The sequence below is a fragment of the Eptatretus burgeri genome, chromosome 9 (assembly GCF_056783735.1).
Source record: "Eptatretus burgeri isolate ZD-2024b chromosome 9, Ebu_testis_v1, whole genome shotgun sequence".
In the NCBI taxonomy this organism is placed as follows: domain Eukaryota; kingdom Metazoa; phylum Chordata; class Myxini; order Myxiniformes; family Myxinidae; genus Eptatretus; species Eptatretus burgeri.
In genome coordinates, this window is record NC_140969.1 from 31,008,300 (window position 1) to 31,027,183 (window position 18,884).

At 43.2% G+C, this 18,884-nt stretch overlaps 1 protein-coding gene across 2 annotated transcripts in view; it reads left to right on the forward strand.

Annotated features, from left to right (window-relative positions):
- The window catches only part of LOC147019830 (uncharacterized), a 23,782-nt gene extending 9,108 nt beyond the window's left edge, over positions 1-14,674 (forward strand). The window contains exons 7-8 of one of the 2 annotated variants that reach the window (XM_085894595.1): positions 9,813-9,911; positions 14,040-14,674. In XM_085894595.1, coding sequence (XP_085750721.1) covers positions 9,813-9,911; positions 14,040-14,048 — 108 coding nt within the window. In that variant the 3' untranslated portion in view covers positions 14,049-14,674. The remainder of the gene's footprint in view (positions 1-9,812; positions 9,912-14,039) is intronic. The other variant, XM_085894596.1, reaches the window with a different exon arrangement.
- The last annotated feature ends 4,210 nt before the right edge of the window (positions 14,675-18,884 follow it).

The window sequence follows — 18,884 nt, forward strand, 5'->3', positions numbered from 1 at the left end:
CGAAGAGTAGGCGATCTATTGCCGACACTTTGGCCAAGTTCCAAATTCCTGACCTAACCACTGCTGGGAAGACAATAGCAAACCACCCAGTATAACCCTTGCTTTTGGGAGCTATTTAAGCAGCACCAATGCTCTGTGACTGAGTATGATACATTAGAAGAAGAAGAAAGACGTAGCCATACGCCTCGTAAATGTTGAAACATATGATCACTTCCCCGTTGTTATTTTTTTTTCATGAAACTTCAGCATCGTGTATTTGTTGATAAGGAACCTGTCTATGTTGTTTTAATATAGCTGAAAACGATGCGCAAAGGGCATGTTTCACAGACATTTTGTCAATGCGACCCAAAGTTAGTTGGGTCATTCACTGGAAGAAGTGTGGGGATAAACTTTCAAAAACAGGAACATACGATCCTTCTGAAAACACTTGGATATACCCAGAGTCTTAAGGAACCTGATAACAAACACAGGCCTGCTTCGAGACGGCGCGGAACAGACGAGTTACGAACCGGGCAGCACAAAGCATTCAATTTCGTTATTACTGGCTTCCAGATTCAAATAAATAAATAATTCTGGCTCCCAAACCGTGTGACCGATCAGGTTGAAATTTTAAACTTTTGTTTAGCATATCACCTGAATTATAAATGTGTGAGTGTTATCAGGTCTGGGTGTTTTCCCACATTTCAGGCTTTCTTGAGCAAACTTTAATTCCTATGCACTGAAGTCCACAGCCAATTCACGGTCAGCCGGTGGTGTTGACAGGAAGTGTTACAGTTTGGCATTTACTTTGCAGGAAAATGCTCTTTCTGGGTTGGGGTGGTGGCCATTGCTGATTAGGGGTACTCACGGTCAGATCATGGGTACAAAAAAAAATCCCCCAACAAGGTGCTGGAGGGAGGGGGGGCTATGTCGGTGTTCTGGCAGATGTGCATTGAAAACGATGGAATATTATTTATATATATATATATATATATATATATATATATATATATATATATATATATATATATATATACACACACACAGTCAACCCCCGCTTCATCGCGATTCACCTATCGCGCCCCCGGTTCATCGCGGGTTTTCCCTTGGAACGTAACTAATTTTTTCTGCGGAATCCCCCAGTACATCGCGGTAATAACATATAAAATATAAATTATTTAAGCAATAAATTATAACGCGTGGCGCTCGAAAGTATCTTCATAATAAAACAAACAAAATTTTTTTTATGTTTGTCGACACAACGCACGAGACAAAGACAGAGAGCGAGCTCTTCATTTCTCCTTGGCGCTGATTGGCTGCTGCCCACGAGGCGCACTCTCGCTGTCTTGAGTGTTTCGCTTGTGAACGACACAGATATTTTCTACGTTTTTTTTCTCCAAGCCCTACGATGCCGCCGAAAGGAAAAACATTTGCCGCGGTTGGGCGCCATTGCGGTTTGAATGAATCGACCATACGCTACATCAAGAAGGACGAAGCCAACATCAGCGCTTTACATTCGCAACGCGCTGCAGCGCCTCGTGGAGGCCATGGATTCCGACGACAATTTTTCTCTGAGGGCGTATTGGCGTGACTTCACGATAGCAAAGTGCCTCCAAATAATTCAGAAGACTCTACAAGAAATGAAAAAAGAAACCTTAAACGCCTGTTGGAAGAAGCTGTGGCCAGAATGGGTCCACGAATACAAGGCCTCTTGTCCAGACGAAATTCACCATTCGGCAATCGATAAGGCGGTCAAGCTGGCTAAGATTCTAGGAGGAGGATTCAACGACATGACGCACGACGAAGTGAATAACCTCATCGAAACCAACTCTGACCCATTATCGGACGAGGATTTGGCTGAGCTTACGAAGTCTGCATGCGAGGAGGAGGAGGAACAATCTGATCCATCGCAGGAGCACGACGACGAAGGCCTCTCACTTGAACGCTTAGCAACAATGGCAAAAACTCTCCTCACCACCATGAAGAAACAACGCCATCAACTGCCCATCACAATGTTTTTGCAACGTTACTGAGTTTACAGTAAGCATTTTTATGCTTCACATGTTTTCTTTATGTGTTTAATTGAGATTAAAATGTGTTTAAAATGTGTTTTGTGGAGGCAGCCATTCATCGCGGATTTTCACTTACCGCGGGAGGGTTTGGAACGTAACCCCCACGAGAAACGGGGGATTACTGTGTATATATATATATATATATATATATATATATATATATATATATATATATATATATATATATATATATATATATATATATATATATATATATATATATATATGTATATATATATATGTATATATATATATATCTATATATATATCTATATGTATATATATATATATATATATATATATATATATATATATATATATATATATATATATATATATATATATATATATATATATATATATATATATATATATATATGTATATATATACAGTGCTCAGCATAAATGAATACGCACCCTTTGAAAAGTAAGATTTTAATCAATATCTCAATGAACACAAGAGTAATTTCCAAAATTTTGACAAAATTGAGTTTTATAGAACATTTGTTTTTCTCATAACATGAAAGTAAGGTTCATAATATAACTTGGATTACAAAATCTTCAGTTTTACTTAAATTAGTTGATGCAAAAATGAATACACCCCACAACAAAACTACTACATCTAGTATTTTGTATGACCTCCATGATTTTGAAGGACAGCACCTAGTCTTATAGGCATAGAATGAATAAGTTGGCGACATATTGCAACATCTATCTTTTTCCATTCTTCAAGAACGACCTGTTTTTTTGAGCCTGCCAGCCTGGATGGAGAGTGATGCTCAACTTGTCTCTTCAGAATTCCCCATAGGTGCTCGATTGGATTCAGATCAGGAGACATACTTGGCCACTGAATCACTTTAACCCTGTTCTTCTTCAGAAATGCAACAGTAGCCTTAGATGTGTGTTTTGGATCATTGTCATGTTGGAAAAGTGCATGACGACCAAGGGCACGGAGTGATGGTAGCATCTTCTCTTTCAATATAGAGTAGTACATCTGTGAATTCATGATACCGTCAATGAACTGCAGCTCCCTGACACTAGCAGCACTCATGCAGCCCCACATAAGGACACTGCCACTACCATGTTTCACTGTAGGCACCATGCATTTTTCTTTGTACTCCTCACCTTTGCGACACCATACAGTTTTGAAGCCATCAGTTCCAAAAACATTTATCTTGGTCTCATCACTCCAGAGTATAGAGTCCCAGTAGTCTTCATCTTTTTTTAGCATGGACCCTGGCAAATCCTAGGTGGGCTTTTTTGTGCATGGGCTTTAGGAGAGGCTTCCTTCGTGGACGACACCCATGCTTGCCATTCCTCTGCAGTGAACGCCGTATTGTGTCACGGGAAACAGTCACCCCAGTTTGGCTTTCTACTTCTTTAGCTAAGTGTAGAGAACTTGCATGGCGATTTTCTTCCGCCCTTCTCATCAGAAGACGCTCCTGTCGAGGTGTTAACTTCCGTGGACGGCCTGTACGTTTCTGTGAGATGGTTGCAGTTCCATATTTGTTAAATTTTTGTATCACTTTTGCTACCGTATTCTGACTGATGAGGAAAGCTTTGCTGATCTTCTTGTCGCCTTCACCTTCCTTGTGTAAAAAAATTATTTTCTTTCTCAGGTCTTGTGACATTTCTCTTCCATGTGGTGCCATTACTGACAGCATGCAATGGGAAGGGGGTTTTTTTGTTAACTATCACCCTTTTGTAGTCAACTGACTGCTGGACACCTGTTTAATGAATAATTAGACTCACCTGTGGTTGAATTATTGTTAATTAGAATTTTGTAGTCTAAAATTTAGCTTTGTTCCTAAGACTTTCATTGGGGTGTACTCATTTTTGCAACATGGTCTTTAATGAAGTTGTGAGGAAAATTCCTTTTTTGTGTGTGCAAATTAATAAATCTTGTTTACAATCAATGTCCCACATTTGTGGGAGTATTTGGTAGTATAGTATCCCAAAGAAAATGTGGATTCTGAAAGGAAATTAATGGTTTTCTTTCAAATTTGTCAGGGTGTACTCATTTCTGCTGAGCACTGTATGTATATATATTTTGTTTCGATTTTCGCGCCCGCCGGCGTGCGAGCGACCGCGTTTAACTAATAGCAGCTGCGTCGCCCACCGGTCGGACAATTCAGTCGTGACCTTCCGGAACAAACGCCGAAAACCAGTCACGGGTGTGTTTTAAGCCACACCACAACCTTGTCCGTATTTTACCCGCGCGCCACAGGGTCAATCGCTGAATTGTCGATATACCTCATTACTCGCGCGGGTAGCCTACCGATAGATTGTACCTCAGCGAAGGCCTGCTTATGCCTGGTGTTGGCATAATGGTTAGGGTAGTGGGCTTGGGATCCTAAGGTCCTGAGTTCAAATCCCGCTCAGCTGTTGAATTAACACCAGGTGGGGTTGACTCTGCCTGTCATCCTTCCGAGGTCGGCAAAATGAGTGCCAGCATGCTGGTATACTGTGTCGGAGTGGCGACCCGTCCAGGATTGTTCCCAATAGCCAAGGAGACTGCTTCGGCGGCACCAACGCTCTGCACAGAGTATGGTCCTTATGGATGGATGGAAGGCCTGCTTGGACACGAACCGCTTAGCGGTTCATTCCGTTCTGGGATAAACCGAGCGTGTATTATCGCCAGACCTCGCTGGACCCGATTCCATTTATCGGTTATTTAAAAACCAACTAATATTCCGAAATACAATATGGCATTTCAAGTGGGGAAAGAGGACACGACGAACGGGGTACATTTAAACAAGCACATTTATTATACACGAATAGCCTGGTGTTGGCGCAGTGGTTAGGGCAGCCACTGGAACCCAAAAGGTCCTGAGTTCAAGCCCCGTTGGGATACTGAATTAATATGTGTATGTATATCTATGTATGTATATATATATATATATATATATATATATGTATATGTATATGTATATATATATATATATATATATATGTATATACGTATATGTATATGTATATATATATATATATATATATATATATATATATATATGTATATACATATATATATATATATATATATATATATATACATATATATATATATATATATATATATATACATATATATATATATATATATATATATATATATATACATATATATATATATACATATATATATATATATATATATATATATATATATATATATATATATATATATATATATATATATATATATATATATATATATATACTCGACCAAGTCGAAAACACCAGTGGGTTGACTCAGCCTGCCATCCTTCCAAGGTCGGCGAAATGAGTACCAGTTGTACTTGGCCCGGTGTATGCTCCGGTTAGAATAGGTGTACCATATCCCTGTGTGTCGTAAGAGGCGACCAGGGTTGCGTCAGGAAGGGCATCCGGCGTAAAAACCTATGCCAAATCATTATGCGGACAACAAAACGATGTGGAGGATAGAGCGAGATGGAGATGGTTGATCCGCTGTGGCGACCCCTTACGGGAGCTAGCCGAAAGAAGAAGAAGATTTATTATACACATATACAAACAATCATGCAATATACAAAAGTATGCAATGTGGGACGGGACAAAGACGCGAGCAAGGCAAAGCACTACAATCGTCTATCATTTATTATTCACAAGCACTTATACAGTTTTACTTGACGGGACACGGCGCCACAACTTTCACACAAATAAACAAAGAAAGACCCCCTCAAAGACAAGGCGGTCAGACTAGACCCGGAAACCTTTATGTTCAAGGAGCTTGGTTGACCGAAGGAACTCCCAGAGGCCGTCGCAGGTTACCTTCACCCTAATGGTGACTTCCTTGGGCGACCCTCGATAGACCCTCTCCAGCCCTCACCGACTGATGCTCCACCGACTGAACGTCAACGCGGCGTTCCGTTCTCCGTTCACTCCACGCAGACCAAGACTGCTCCACCCAGACCAAACCTTCACCGACCGACCAACTTCCAACTTCTCTTTAGACTTCCACCGACTCCGACTCCCACGACCTGGGCGGACGCGCGCCCTTTTTATCCCCCCTGGATTCTCGCCCCTCCCCTCTTCCAGCTCCCGCGGGAACCTTCCAGAAGGGGGGCGTTTCCCCTCGTGGGTTGGGGTTTTTCGTTTGAGTGCTTTTGGAGGCTATCCTTGCTTCCCGCTCGAACCGCACCTCCCCCATCCCGCAGCGTGGGAAAGCAAGGCAGGGTGAAGGGAGATCCCCGACGTTATCGGAGCCCTTCTTCCTTTTCCATGGCAGAGACGGTTTTTGATGCGGATAGGGTTGTAGTGTGGTTGTGGAGAAGTTTATTGGTGGTTGGCATGGTGGAGAAGGTGGTTAGGTGATGTTGGCATTTTGTAGAAGGTGGTTAGGTGATGTTGGCATTTTGTAGAAGGTGGTTAGGTGATGTTGGCATTTTGTAGAAGGTGGTTAGGTGATGTTGGCGTTTTGTAGAAGGTGGTTAGATGATGTTGGCGTTTTGTAGAAGGTGGTTCGATGATGGTTGTGGTTGGTCCAAAATAACGATAGCAAAAGAAAAATGGCTAACTGAAAGATCACAGCCTGGATGACACGAATAAATCCCTTTAAACAACGGTGGGGAAATCTATCTGAACACAGACTTATCAATATAACTGATCTAGGAACCTTTATGGTGTTCTGCGAATTTCCACAGCCATAATAATATATATTTTTTGTTTTTTTGTTTTTGTGCGTTTGTTACTCTCACAACGGAAACCACCACCCAGAAAAGCATGCCGGGTAGCTCCTGAAAGTGAATAATAAATAATAGGACCACTGTACCTGCATTTTATCTGGGCCCTGGCCTAATTTAACCCAAATTCAGTAGCATTCTTAGTGTGGGTATGGAGAGGAAGGTTTTTGAAGGAATTTGCATGATTTTTCTCAAAAGTTGGCTCAATTAGCCATTTTGACACATTTCCGTTCACATGATCGGCATGACTTCTTCAATTTAATATCCCTGCCCTGGCCTAATATTGTTGTGGGTCGGGGGTCGGTGGCGAGGAACGGCCACCAGGTGGAGCAATAGAGCCATCTCCCACCGAACACCCGGAGTTGCAGGTCGTAACCTTCGGATAACTCCGTAGGTCACGGGTCACTTAATAGTGGGGCAACTTAGCTAAATATAGCATAACAATTGTGCATTTTGTGAGGAAAGCACCAAATTTGGCACACTAGTAGCCTATCATATTATGAACAGATTTGGATATTGGGCCATTTCAAATTCAGCCGCTGATGGCTGTGGCAGCCATTTTTCAAAATGGCCGCCAGTGGTTACTGTTATGACACATATTTGCTTTACTGGAGAGGAATGCAGGTTGATAGTGAAAGTTTATTCACTAATAAAGGTCCAATAATGGTCAAAGAAAGTAACAATTTGATTTGGTTGAGAAAAAAAGTTAAAGTGGACTAATTAGTCTTATTAAGACACAGATTCTGAATGAAAACCAATGATTAACATTCATAGCACTATTGGCTTGGCACGTGGTAGTAGAAGTGGTGTGCGTGCATATTGACCCCGGAATCGCGCACGGTTGAGTTGCCAGCTTACACTTGTTGACTCGATTCATTGTTATTTTGTTGTGTGCCCATAGAGTTCTTTCGTCATGAGAATCAAGCGTGTCCTCCAGCTCTCTCCGATGGAGAAAGTCTCCGTCTAGGTACGAAGAGTGATCTCCTCAAATGCTTTGAAGAGTTCTCCAATGCCCAATCAGAGGCTCCTGATACCACCAGCCTAGTTCTTGATGGGGCAGTCATTGTCCAGATGCTGAAACCTGTGGTAGCCAAGAACTTTGATGACTATGCCCAGGATGTCTTCATACCGTACCTGTCAACAAAGCTTCAGACTGTGTCACGCCTGGACCTGGTCTGGGAGCGCTACGTTGCTGATTCACTGAAAGGCAGTGCAAGATCAAAGCGTGGAAAAGGAGTGCGTAGACGCATGGTCAGAGCAGCAGTTCTACCTGGAAACTGGCAGAACTTCCTCCGAGTGGACACCAACAAGACCGAGCTGTTCAAGTTCCTATCAGAAGCTATCTTCAGGTGGTTTGACCAGGATGACAAGCAGCAGCTGGTTATCACTGATGGAGAGGCAGTCCTGAGCAAGCCACCGCTGCTTGACCTGGCCTTGCTCGCCCCATGCAGCCATGAAGAAGCTGACAGTCGAATGTTGTTGCATGCATCCCATGCAACCAACCATGGTCACCACAAGATACTGATCAAGACAGTTGACACCGATGTTGTGGTGTTGGCTGTGTCAGTGGCCCAGGGACTGCAACCAGAAGATGAACTGTGGCTAGCATTTGGCACTGGGAAGAGTTTTTGGTACCTGGCAGCCCACTAAATAGCAGCTGGCTTAGGACCAGAGAAGGCACAGGCACTCCCAATGTTTCACGCTCTGACTGGGTGTGACACTGTATCTAGCTTTGCTGGACATGGTAAGACGACTGCTTGGACAATCTGGACCGTTCTGCCAGAACTTACAGACGCACTGCTGAAGCTATCCTCTGCACCAAGTGGCATACCAGACGATGTCATGCACACCATCGAGAGGTTTGTCATATTGCTCTATGACAGAACCAGCACGTGCAACGACATTGACAAGGCCCCGAAGAAACTCTTCGCGAAGAAGAACAACGTGCAGCTGATCCCGCCAACCAAGGCAGCTCTGGAGGAGCATGTGAAGAAGGCGGCCTACCAAGGAGGCCATGTGTGGGATCAAACACTGCTACCAACGCCAGAGCTGCCTCCTCCATCCAGCTGTGGCTGGGTCAAGAATGACGAGGGGGTGTACGAGCCACACTGGACGAAGCTACCCAAAGCAGCCCAAACCTGCTATGAGCTAGTATCGTGCAAGTGCAAGAAGAGCTGTCTGAAGCGTTGCAAGTGCAAAAAGACCGCACTTGAATGCACAGTTTTGTGTGTGTGTGAGGGAGAGTGCTCACAAAATTGAGAGAATATTAACAGAGCAGACTGTGTCACTGATTCAGAACATTTAAATCAGACATCTCTCGATCAATTTCTATGAGTGAAATGTCGGTATTCATATGAATAGACGCAGCCCATGATTCGTTTGCATCCATGCTCAACAACCACTGACTTTACATAAGCGATGTTGGTATTCATATCAATCAGACGCAGCCCTTGATTCCTTTGCCACCATTTTCAACAACCAATTTCTATGAGTGAGATAGTCGTCTGGTACCACAAATAATTAGCAGCCATCTTGCAAAATGGTGGCTATCTTTAAACTTGAGGTGGCTACAGTTATGTTTTTCTTAATGCAGCTTTTAATAAATGTTCAAACCAATGTTAGAGTGAAATTATAGTAACCGCTAGCGGCCATTTTGGAAAATGGCTGCCACAGCCATCAGCGGCTGAATTTGAGATGGCCCAATATCCAAATCTGTTCATAATATGTTTGGCTACGAATATGCCAAATTTGGTACTTTCCTCACAAAATGCACAATTGTTATGCTAAGTTGCCCCACAATAAGGTGTTATATGAATTCTTGGTTTTTGGATGTTTAGGAAACCAAATTCCACACCTTGGACACAAAATCCATTTTATGCAGTGATTTTTATTCTTCCCATCATGTTTTGGTTTCATCACCTGTTTATGAAAAACCTGTATTAGCTCTTCCATGAAAGTTGGACTGAGGACATAAATAAATAAATCTATATAATCTGTCTAGCCTGCAATCGCATGAATCCTTCCATGGATGGCAAACATTTCCTTCTCCCTGTTCCTGCAGGTAAAAATGTGGAAGCTAAATTTTGGAACTGCAATCGTGGATCGCATCTCTAACCTTGCCTCGCCCAGTAGGGCTTTGCAACACACAAGGTCATCCCAGGTCTGACATTTAAAGTGCATTTTGGGTGGGTGGAAGGAGTTGCTTTACCCTTAGGTTTCCCTTAACAGCAATACCACAGTTGGCGAAAGTTACTTCAACTGTTGGAGGACTGCTCAATGAAGACTGATGCAAAAAGATTAAATTGCATCTTCATTTGGTCTCTCAAATAATTTGTAGGCTCCACCTCACCTGATTGGAGAGGTTCTCCCAATAGTTCTTCTGATATTATCTGCTTCCTGATGGCGTCTTGCCATCTGCCCTTCTCCAAGTACCTTCCAGAAAACTCCCAATTTCACAAGAATCTCGATTATCGATCACGAGCACACTTTTGTATTCATGCAGTCATGTTTCTGTCCCACATTTGATGCGATGGTTCCCACAGCATAACCAAACAACCCAGCAAAACCAAACCACCCAGCATAACCAAACCACCCAGCAAAACCAAACCACCCAGCATAACCAAACCATCTAGCTTACCCAAACCATTCCATGCAGCATAACCAAATCACCCAGCATAACCACACTGCCCAGCATAACCAAACCACCCAACATAACCAAACCACCCAGCATGACCAAACCACCCAGCATAACCAAAGCACCCAACATAACCAAACCACCCAGCATAACCATATTGCCCAGCATAACCAAACCACCGAGCATAACCAAACCACCCAGCAAAACCAAACCACCCAACATAACAAAAACCACCCAGCATAACCAAACCACCCAGCATAACCAAACCACCCAGCATAACCACAACACCCAGCAAAAGCAAACCACCCAGCATAACCAAACCATCCAGCAAAACCAAACCACCCAGCATAAAGGCCCTGTCACACCTTGACGTTTTTGCCAGCGTATTTCAAGGTCTCAAAATGTATGTAAAACGTTGGCGTACGCTGAACTATTGATGTTTTTTTAAAGTTTTGGGCGTATAATAACGTGTTGGACGTATGCATAATGTATTAGTAACGTACACAGAACGTTTCAATCACATATAGATAACTTGTACCAACAAATGCTGAGCGTGTTGGTGGTGTTCACAACCTATGCCCAACGATAGTCTAACTTATGCATAGCGCAGGCAGCGTATCGCCGATGATCACGTGGCGTAGGCTATTAATAGGCTGCAGCTCGACGATTCAAATCATAACCAGCCGCTGTCACACCTTGACGTTTTAGCCAGCGTATGCCGACGTATGAAAAATTTGCCGAAGCAAGCTGGCACACGTCGAATATGTTATGGGTAAGTTTTGTATACCTTAAGAGCACGCTGGCATACGTCGTAGTACGCTGGCATACGTCGTAGTGCGCTGGCATACGTCATTGTACGCCGAGAAATTTTCAGCATGTTGAAAATTTCTCGACGTATGATACACGTTCCGCATACGCTGGCATAAGTTGTAGGCACGTTACGCGATCGTTGACACACGTTGACATACGTTACTTGTAAGTTACTCATAAGTCGAAACACGTCGAGGTAATGGTTAGCGTCAGTGTTCCAGACTCCCTGGTTTTTTTTTTATTTTTTATTTTTTTCTACGGTATGACGGTCATGTTGACACTTCGATTTCTAGTGCGGTTATGATTCAAATCGTTGAGCGGCAGCCTTTTAATTATATTGTATTATAACCGCACTAGAAATCGAAGTGTCAACATGACCGTCATGCCGCATGCGCACAATGCCGAACGAGGTGTTTCATCTCGCGCATGTGCACAACGCTTCGAACCTATGAGATTTAACTCGTTGAGCGGCAGCCTTTTAATTATATTATATTATAACCACACTAGAAATTGAAGTGTCAACATCACCGTCATACCGAAGGAAAAAAATTAAAAAAACAAAACACGGAGTCTGGAACACTGACGCTAACCATTACCTTGATGTGTTTCGACTTATGAGTACCTTACAAGTAACGTGTGTCAACTATCGCGTAACGTGCCTACAACACGTTACTCATAGGTTAGAAATAAGTTTCGGGTACGCTAAACATTACCTTGACGTGTTTTGACTTATGAGTAACTTACAAGTAACGTGTGTCGTCGTGTGTCAACGATCGCGTAACGTGCCTACAACTTATGGCCAGCGTAGCGGAACGTGTGAGTCATACGCTGGCATACGTCGCAAAATTTCAAGCATGGAAAATTTGTCTAACAGCTCGGCGTACTACGAAGTATGCCAGCGTGCTCTTAACGTATACAAACTTACCCATAACGTATTCGACGTGTGCCAACGTTTTAGCCAAATTTTTCATACGTCAGGCAGATGTTGGCTAAATCGTCAAGGTGTGACAGGGCCTTAACCAAACCACCCAGCAAAACCAAATCACCCAGCATAACCACACCGCCCAGCATAACCAAACCACCGAGCATAACCATACCTTTCAGCTTATCCCTTGCCAAGAGATTACAGTGACAATCGCTGATGCTCTGTCAAGAGTGTGGTACATTGATGCTGATGATGTCGATGATTTCACCTACTGCTGAAGCAAATTTTATCTCATTCGTGGATTTGAGTAAGGACTATGAATTAAACAGAAGAATCATCCATCTCCTTCACTAACCACATAAATTCTTAAAATTACATTGACTCGGTAATACTCATCTTTTTATTTCAGCTAAATCGTGATTTTGGTGAGAGTTAAGGCCCAGTCACACCTTGATGTTTTAGCCAGCAATGGCAACGTATTAAAATGTATGTAAAACGCTGGCTTACGTTGAACTTTTGATGTTTTTTTTAAAGATTCGGACGTATTCATAACGACTTGGTCTTATGCATAACGTATTAGTAACGGACATAGAACGTTTCGTTGTGTTATAGATAACTTATACCAATGAATGCTGAACCTGTTGTCGGCCTTCACAACCTATGCCCAACGATAGTCTAACTTATGCATAGCGCGCTGCACGCATCGCCGACGATGACGTGGCGTACGTTATGAAAAGGCTGCCGCACAACGATTCAAATCATAACCGCCGCAGAAATGGAAGTGTCAACATCGCAGTCACACCTTGGCGATCTTGCCAGCGTATGCCGACCTCTGAACAATGCGTCTAAAACGCTGGTGCACGTCGAATACGGTATGGGTAAGTTTGGTATGCGTGAATAGTATGCTATCATACGTCGTATTAAATGGAGTACGTCTTGTAATTTTAAACATGTTGAAAATTTTACGACGTATTTGCCGTATGACACACGGTCCGCATGCGATGGGAATAAGTTGAATGCACGATATGCGATTGTTGACACACATCGACACACGTTACTTGAAAGGTACTCATAAGTTGAAACACGTCAAGGGAATGGTTAGCGTCAAGGGAATGGTTAGCGTCTGTTCCAGACTCCCGGTTTTTTTTTTCTTCGGTATGACGGTGTTCAGTGTACAGTGCGGTTATGATTTAAATCATTGAGCAGCAGCCTATTAATTATATTATATTATAACCGCACTAGAAATCGAAGTGTCAAAATCACCATCATACTGAAGGAAGGAAGAAAAAAAACAAAAAAAAAACAGGGAGTCTGGAACACTGACGCTAACTATATATATATGTACACACACACACACACACACACACACACACACACACACACACACACACATACACACACACACACACACACACACACACACACACACACACACACACCTCATCCATTTATCGTATAAGTGCGATCATGGAAGTGATGTGTGTTGCTTGTACATTACATCTGTTGGCCACATTAACCACACAGGGTCAACCAAACACGTCCAATGTATGTAAAACGTGATCTTGAAATATTCCCCAGGGGTGGGGCGGAGGAAAGAGTATGGGGAAGGAGATTATGGTGGTCCCATGGTCTGGTCAGGTATCCTATTTTGCTGTAAGAATTACAGTTAGAATGAGCTCCACTTCCTTACAATGACTTGACAAAAATTATAAAATTATTTCACTCTATGCTGGTTGGATAGTTTGTTTGACGCTGTTTATATAGCATGAGTGTTCACAAATACTTGTTTATTACATCTTATTATTTTCATTGCATGTTTGGCGTTGATGACGCATGCACACCACACACAAACTACACCACACTGCACCACATGCACATGCCCCCATTCTACATCGTGACATTCTTACATATCTCCTTAGGTTCCATAATCTCTACTTCACCTCTTTCGCTGAACTGAATAATTCTGGAGATGAATGTATTGTTGGTGCAGTTGCATGTTTCTGGACTATTGAATGACATCGTACCTGGAAAAGAGTGAAAATGGAGACTGGATCCCAAAGAAAATCTGAAAATCCCTTCTGTTTCTGTAAAATATAAACAATGGCACAGAACACGTGGTATTAGTCAAACTGGTTTTGGTAAATTGGTTTCACTTGGTCAGGAGAAATCACCCATTGCAGAGCAAAAAATATGATTGCTTTTACAGTACTTGTTAATGATTTGTGTTAATTTCAACACCGTCTTGTGTCTTTTTTCATCTTCAGATTACAGTACTTGTATATCGATTTTTGTTTTCCAAAACCATATCCAACAAACCACCCGACAATCTTGACTTGACACCAAGTGACTATTGTTTGTTCTGATATCTGATTTCTGAGCTGCATGGTATACAGTTTCAAAAGGACCACTCCTTGAAGTCCATCAGTGATGAATCGCTGAAGGAGTAGTAAGAATGTTTCTATTATTAGGGCCTGGTTTCTTTGAAAATCAGATGGGCAACATTCATTGAAATTAAGGATGAATAAATACAATGAGAAATAAAGTTGAAACTTGGCATCTTGTTTCTTTCTACCTGAGACGCAAAGCATTTTGAATGCCGTACAAATTGATCCTGACACTGTGTTTCACAAACATAACTCCTACAGGATGGCCGTGACTTCTGTTTCATTCACTAGCCATTCTCGTTTCTGTATTGACAAGACAGATATCTGTACCAGTCATGGGATTGGTATTTATGCAAAGTGATCCATCCCACATTGACCAGTTTTTGTACTAGCACCTCCTCAGCCTCTCCAGTACCCAGGCAGTACAATAGAATCTAATCATTTGATATTTTTCAGTGTAATGTAAGGCCCACGTTATGATGACAACTCCATATACACCTGTCTTTTTGCTCAAAAGGACCAATGAAAAACCACCCATCCCAAATTTCTATTCCTTAACTACGATGGTGTCAGCTGCCGCATGTAAATTAGCTGGGAATTTGCACTGCAACAACCATCAATGGCAATGCTGCAGAGATCTTTTGCTTTTCTACAGCACTGACCCAATCCTGATCTCAACATATCATATGTCCTCCCTCCTGGACTTGGTAAATGACTAACTTACAAATAAAACTCTCTTGTTCCTCCACTACTCTGCTTGGTTTTACTCACCATGTTATTAGTGGAAATACCATCTCTCTGACGGATTAAAGAGTGACCACTGCATTGCAAATTCTGGTTATTCATTCAGGCCGAATGGCAGGGACTGCAATCAACCTCTTGTATAAGGATTGGACTTCCTTCTTCTCTTTATCGGACACTGGCTCCACCTGGAAAGGATTAAGAAAAAAAAAAAAAAAGGTTTGCTCCATCTCATGGACAGGTTTTATTTATTCCATCTCATCTGCAGCTATCATATTGTGACGTCCACGGGACTTGAACAGTCCCGCCAACGTAGAATGAGCCGAAACGATGGAGGCGGTTTATTTATTTACAACCCAAACATGGCGGTTCTAATCGCTCTACCGCAAACGGGACGAGGAAGGTGGCACGAGTCACTTTTCACTGAGTTGATGATGTTTATTTGTTTTTATTATCACCAGAAATAACAAGACTTGGCAAGAAGAGGGATCCGGGGCGATTCGACGGGATGGTGTGGGATCGGGCGTGGGGAAAAACACAGACAATTCCAATGAATATACAGTTCTCAATCCCTCTAAGGCGCCAAGCACACACACACACACACACACACACACACACACACACACACACACACACACACACACACACACACACACAAAACGTAGCTATTTCTGGTGGTCAGGCTGGACCGTGGTGTGGACGCAACTGTCCCTGGATCGGCGTCGGACGAGCCGGCCTTGCTCTCGTCGGGGGGGGGGGGGCAGGAGAAACCGTGGTGCTGTCGACCTCCTGGTCTTGGCCCAAGTCCGCTCACAGCCGCCAGGGAACCAGTTCTGGCGCCAAGTTGCGAGCAGGAGAGGGAGGCAGGTCCGCCCGCCGTTCGACCCCATACTCCGAGTCAGCAGAACCCCAGAGCCAATCAAGGTGAGGCACGAGGCCTAGCAAGGCTCCAAGACACGATGAAGAACACGATCGACTCAGCACAACAACAAGGACGCTCTCTGCCGCCACAGGGAACCACACCAAAAAACACGATCTTTTTGGTTGTAATCTTCTTCCTCTTCCTTTTTGACCCCGAACAGAACCTTTTTATCCTTGGTCCTCGTCACTTCCAATCGAGCCGTTTTATTGACCCACCGCCGTCACCTTCCGCCAATCGTGATCATGGGGCAGAGCCATCCGCAGCACTGTCCTGTGACATCACGGCAAGCCTCCAGAGAATACTAAAAGGGGTTTACGCAGACACACTTACCCTATCCCGTGTCCCTATCAAATTACGTGACAATTATCATTCCCCCCCTTGAAGAAATGAACATTTACTAGACAACTTATCACCACTGAATTGCTACTTATTACATCGAGATCCTGGTAAACTCGAACAGCATGGCATACCTAATTAAACATTCTAATTACCCTTTGAATGCATACCCCCCCCTCAAACGTAACACTGCCCCCTCCTCTGGTACCGCAGCTCCAAACTCCCGCCCTTACGATCACTATCCTTATCCTCCCGAAATTTTGATATTTTTGCACTGTTCACTAATCAGAATGTACTAGTATGAGAATTGAATGAAAAGCATCGTCTGCTATGTATAGCATGTGGTAACTCCATAACGTTCGCTGCTACCAAATTGTACGTAAAAAATTGCAAATTCAAATGAGGAGCAGCGAAACATTGGGTCTGGATCTCGCTTATGCGATCATGCACTGAGATTTAGTGCATGCGGTATGTGTGCAATACAGTGCATGCGGTATGTATGCACAGTGTATATGCATGCGATACGCTCACTGCATGCAGCTGGGCCCCGTACCAGCCCGGCGGTCGCGACCACCGTGTGGTGTTTAACAGCCGCTAGAGTTCTACGAGTCGCGCTGCAGCTGTGGAACATCGACTTCGAAGTTACCGATGCTTCAAGCCCTCGATGTTGATTACGAAATGGCAGAAAAGAAGCTTACGAAGACCAATAAATGGTCTCAGAAGTACAAGACCGAATACAGTCTCCAATACCCGTGTATTCGAAAGTCTGAAAGAGGAATTCATCATGCGTATTGTACAGTATACAGTGTTGATATTTCAGTTGAGCACGGAGGTCGCGATGATATTCGAATCACGTTGGAAGCAAACGGCACACAGACATTGCAAAGGAGAGATCTTCGAGCACGAGTACCGGTACACTTCTGAATTATTTCACCAAACAAGGGACAAGCGAGGAAGAGGATGTTACCCGAGCGGAACTTCTCTTTAGTGGATTTATTGTGGAACATAACTTGCCCATATCAGTCTCAGATCATGCTGGACCTCTATTTCAAAAGATGTTTCCAGATTCAAAAGTTGCTTCAAAGTATGGATGTACAAGAACAAAAACTTCAGCAATAATTGGTGAGTTGTCAAATGTTACTGCTTCATCTATTGCCGATATTGCTAGACTAGCTCCATTTAGCCTAGCTACAGACGGTAGCAATGACAGTGGTGAGGCCCAGCTATATCCTGTCCTGATTTCGTACTATGACAACAGTGCTGGGATTGTGAAGCAAGGTTTGCTAAGTTTGCCTGCGTGCAAACAAGATTCCACTGGAGAAAACATTTTCAAACTGCTTGATCATGAGTTCAGTGACAGGAAAATTCCGTGGGGAAATTGTGTTTCCTTTTGTGCTGATAATAATGCCTCTGTCATGGTGGGCAAGCACAAAGGAGTCGCTGCTTATATCCACAAACAAAATCCAGAGTGCTACATCATGGGATGCCCTTGCCATATGATGCCCAATACGGCCAAGAAGGCGGCTCAGGCCTTACCCATTGAATTAGATGACTTTCTCATCGATATTTACTACTACTTGGACAAAAGTAGTAAACGCGTCAAAGGAGTGAAAGCACTGCAAGAACTCTGTGATGCCCCGACACACAAGATTCTGAAGCATGTCGCAACAAGGTGGCTGTCCCTTGGTCAGTGCCGAGACAGGCTGATTGAACAGTGGGAGCCACTTCGCCTCTTCTTCAAAGAAGAAGTACGAAGAAAAATGCAACCAACTGTAGCCAAGACTCTAACAACGAGCAAGAAGGACGGCACTGTATCTACTGCCAGTACTGGCACTGCAGGATCAAGCACTAGTGGAGCAGCATTCACCACTACCACTGCAGTATCTGCTGCGAAGAAGACAGCAGGGACAGCACCAAAACCAATGCTGAGAGCAGGTAGCATCACCGGCCCTTCATCACGTTCATCTACAAAGTAGATTCCTTCAGAGTCGAGAAAGACTGTGATAGTCCCGTCTACAGGCAAAGAAGGACCCAAGTTAAGTTCTGCTTTTGCCAAATCACTTGATAGAAGCTCAGCAAAACCTTCGAATCAGAGGTCTTCTTCCTTGGCTGCACCTACCTCAAGCTCTCTCCTCAAACGTAAAATTGGATCTGGTACTACGAGTCTGACCTCTTCTGCTGGCAGTAAACGCAAGTGTGATCGCCCTGCGGCTAAGTGTACTACGAGTTCTACAACTAAAAGCGCATCTTCCTCAAACACTGTGCAGGAATCTAGAGAAAAACGTGTCAACAGGATGTTCTTGTCTCCACAAACAAAACTCTATTGTTTCTTCCTTCGATATGCTAACAAGCTTTTTGAGAAGGGGAATCTTCTGCTCCAA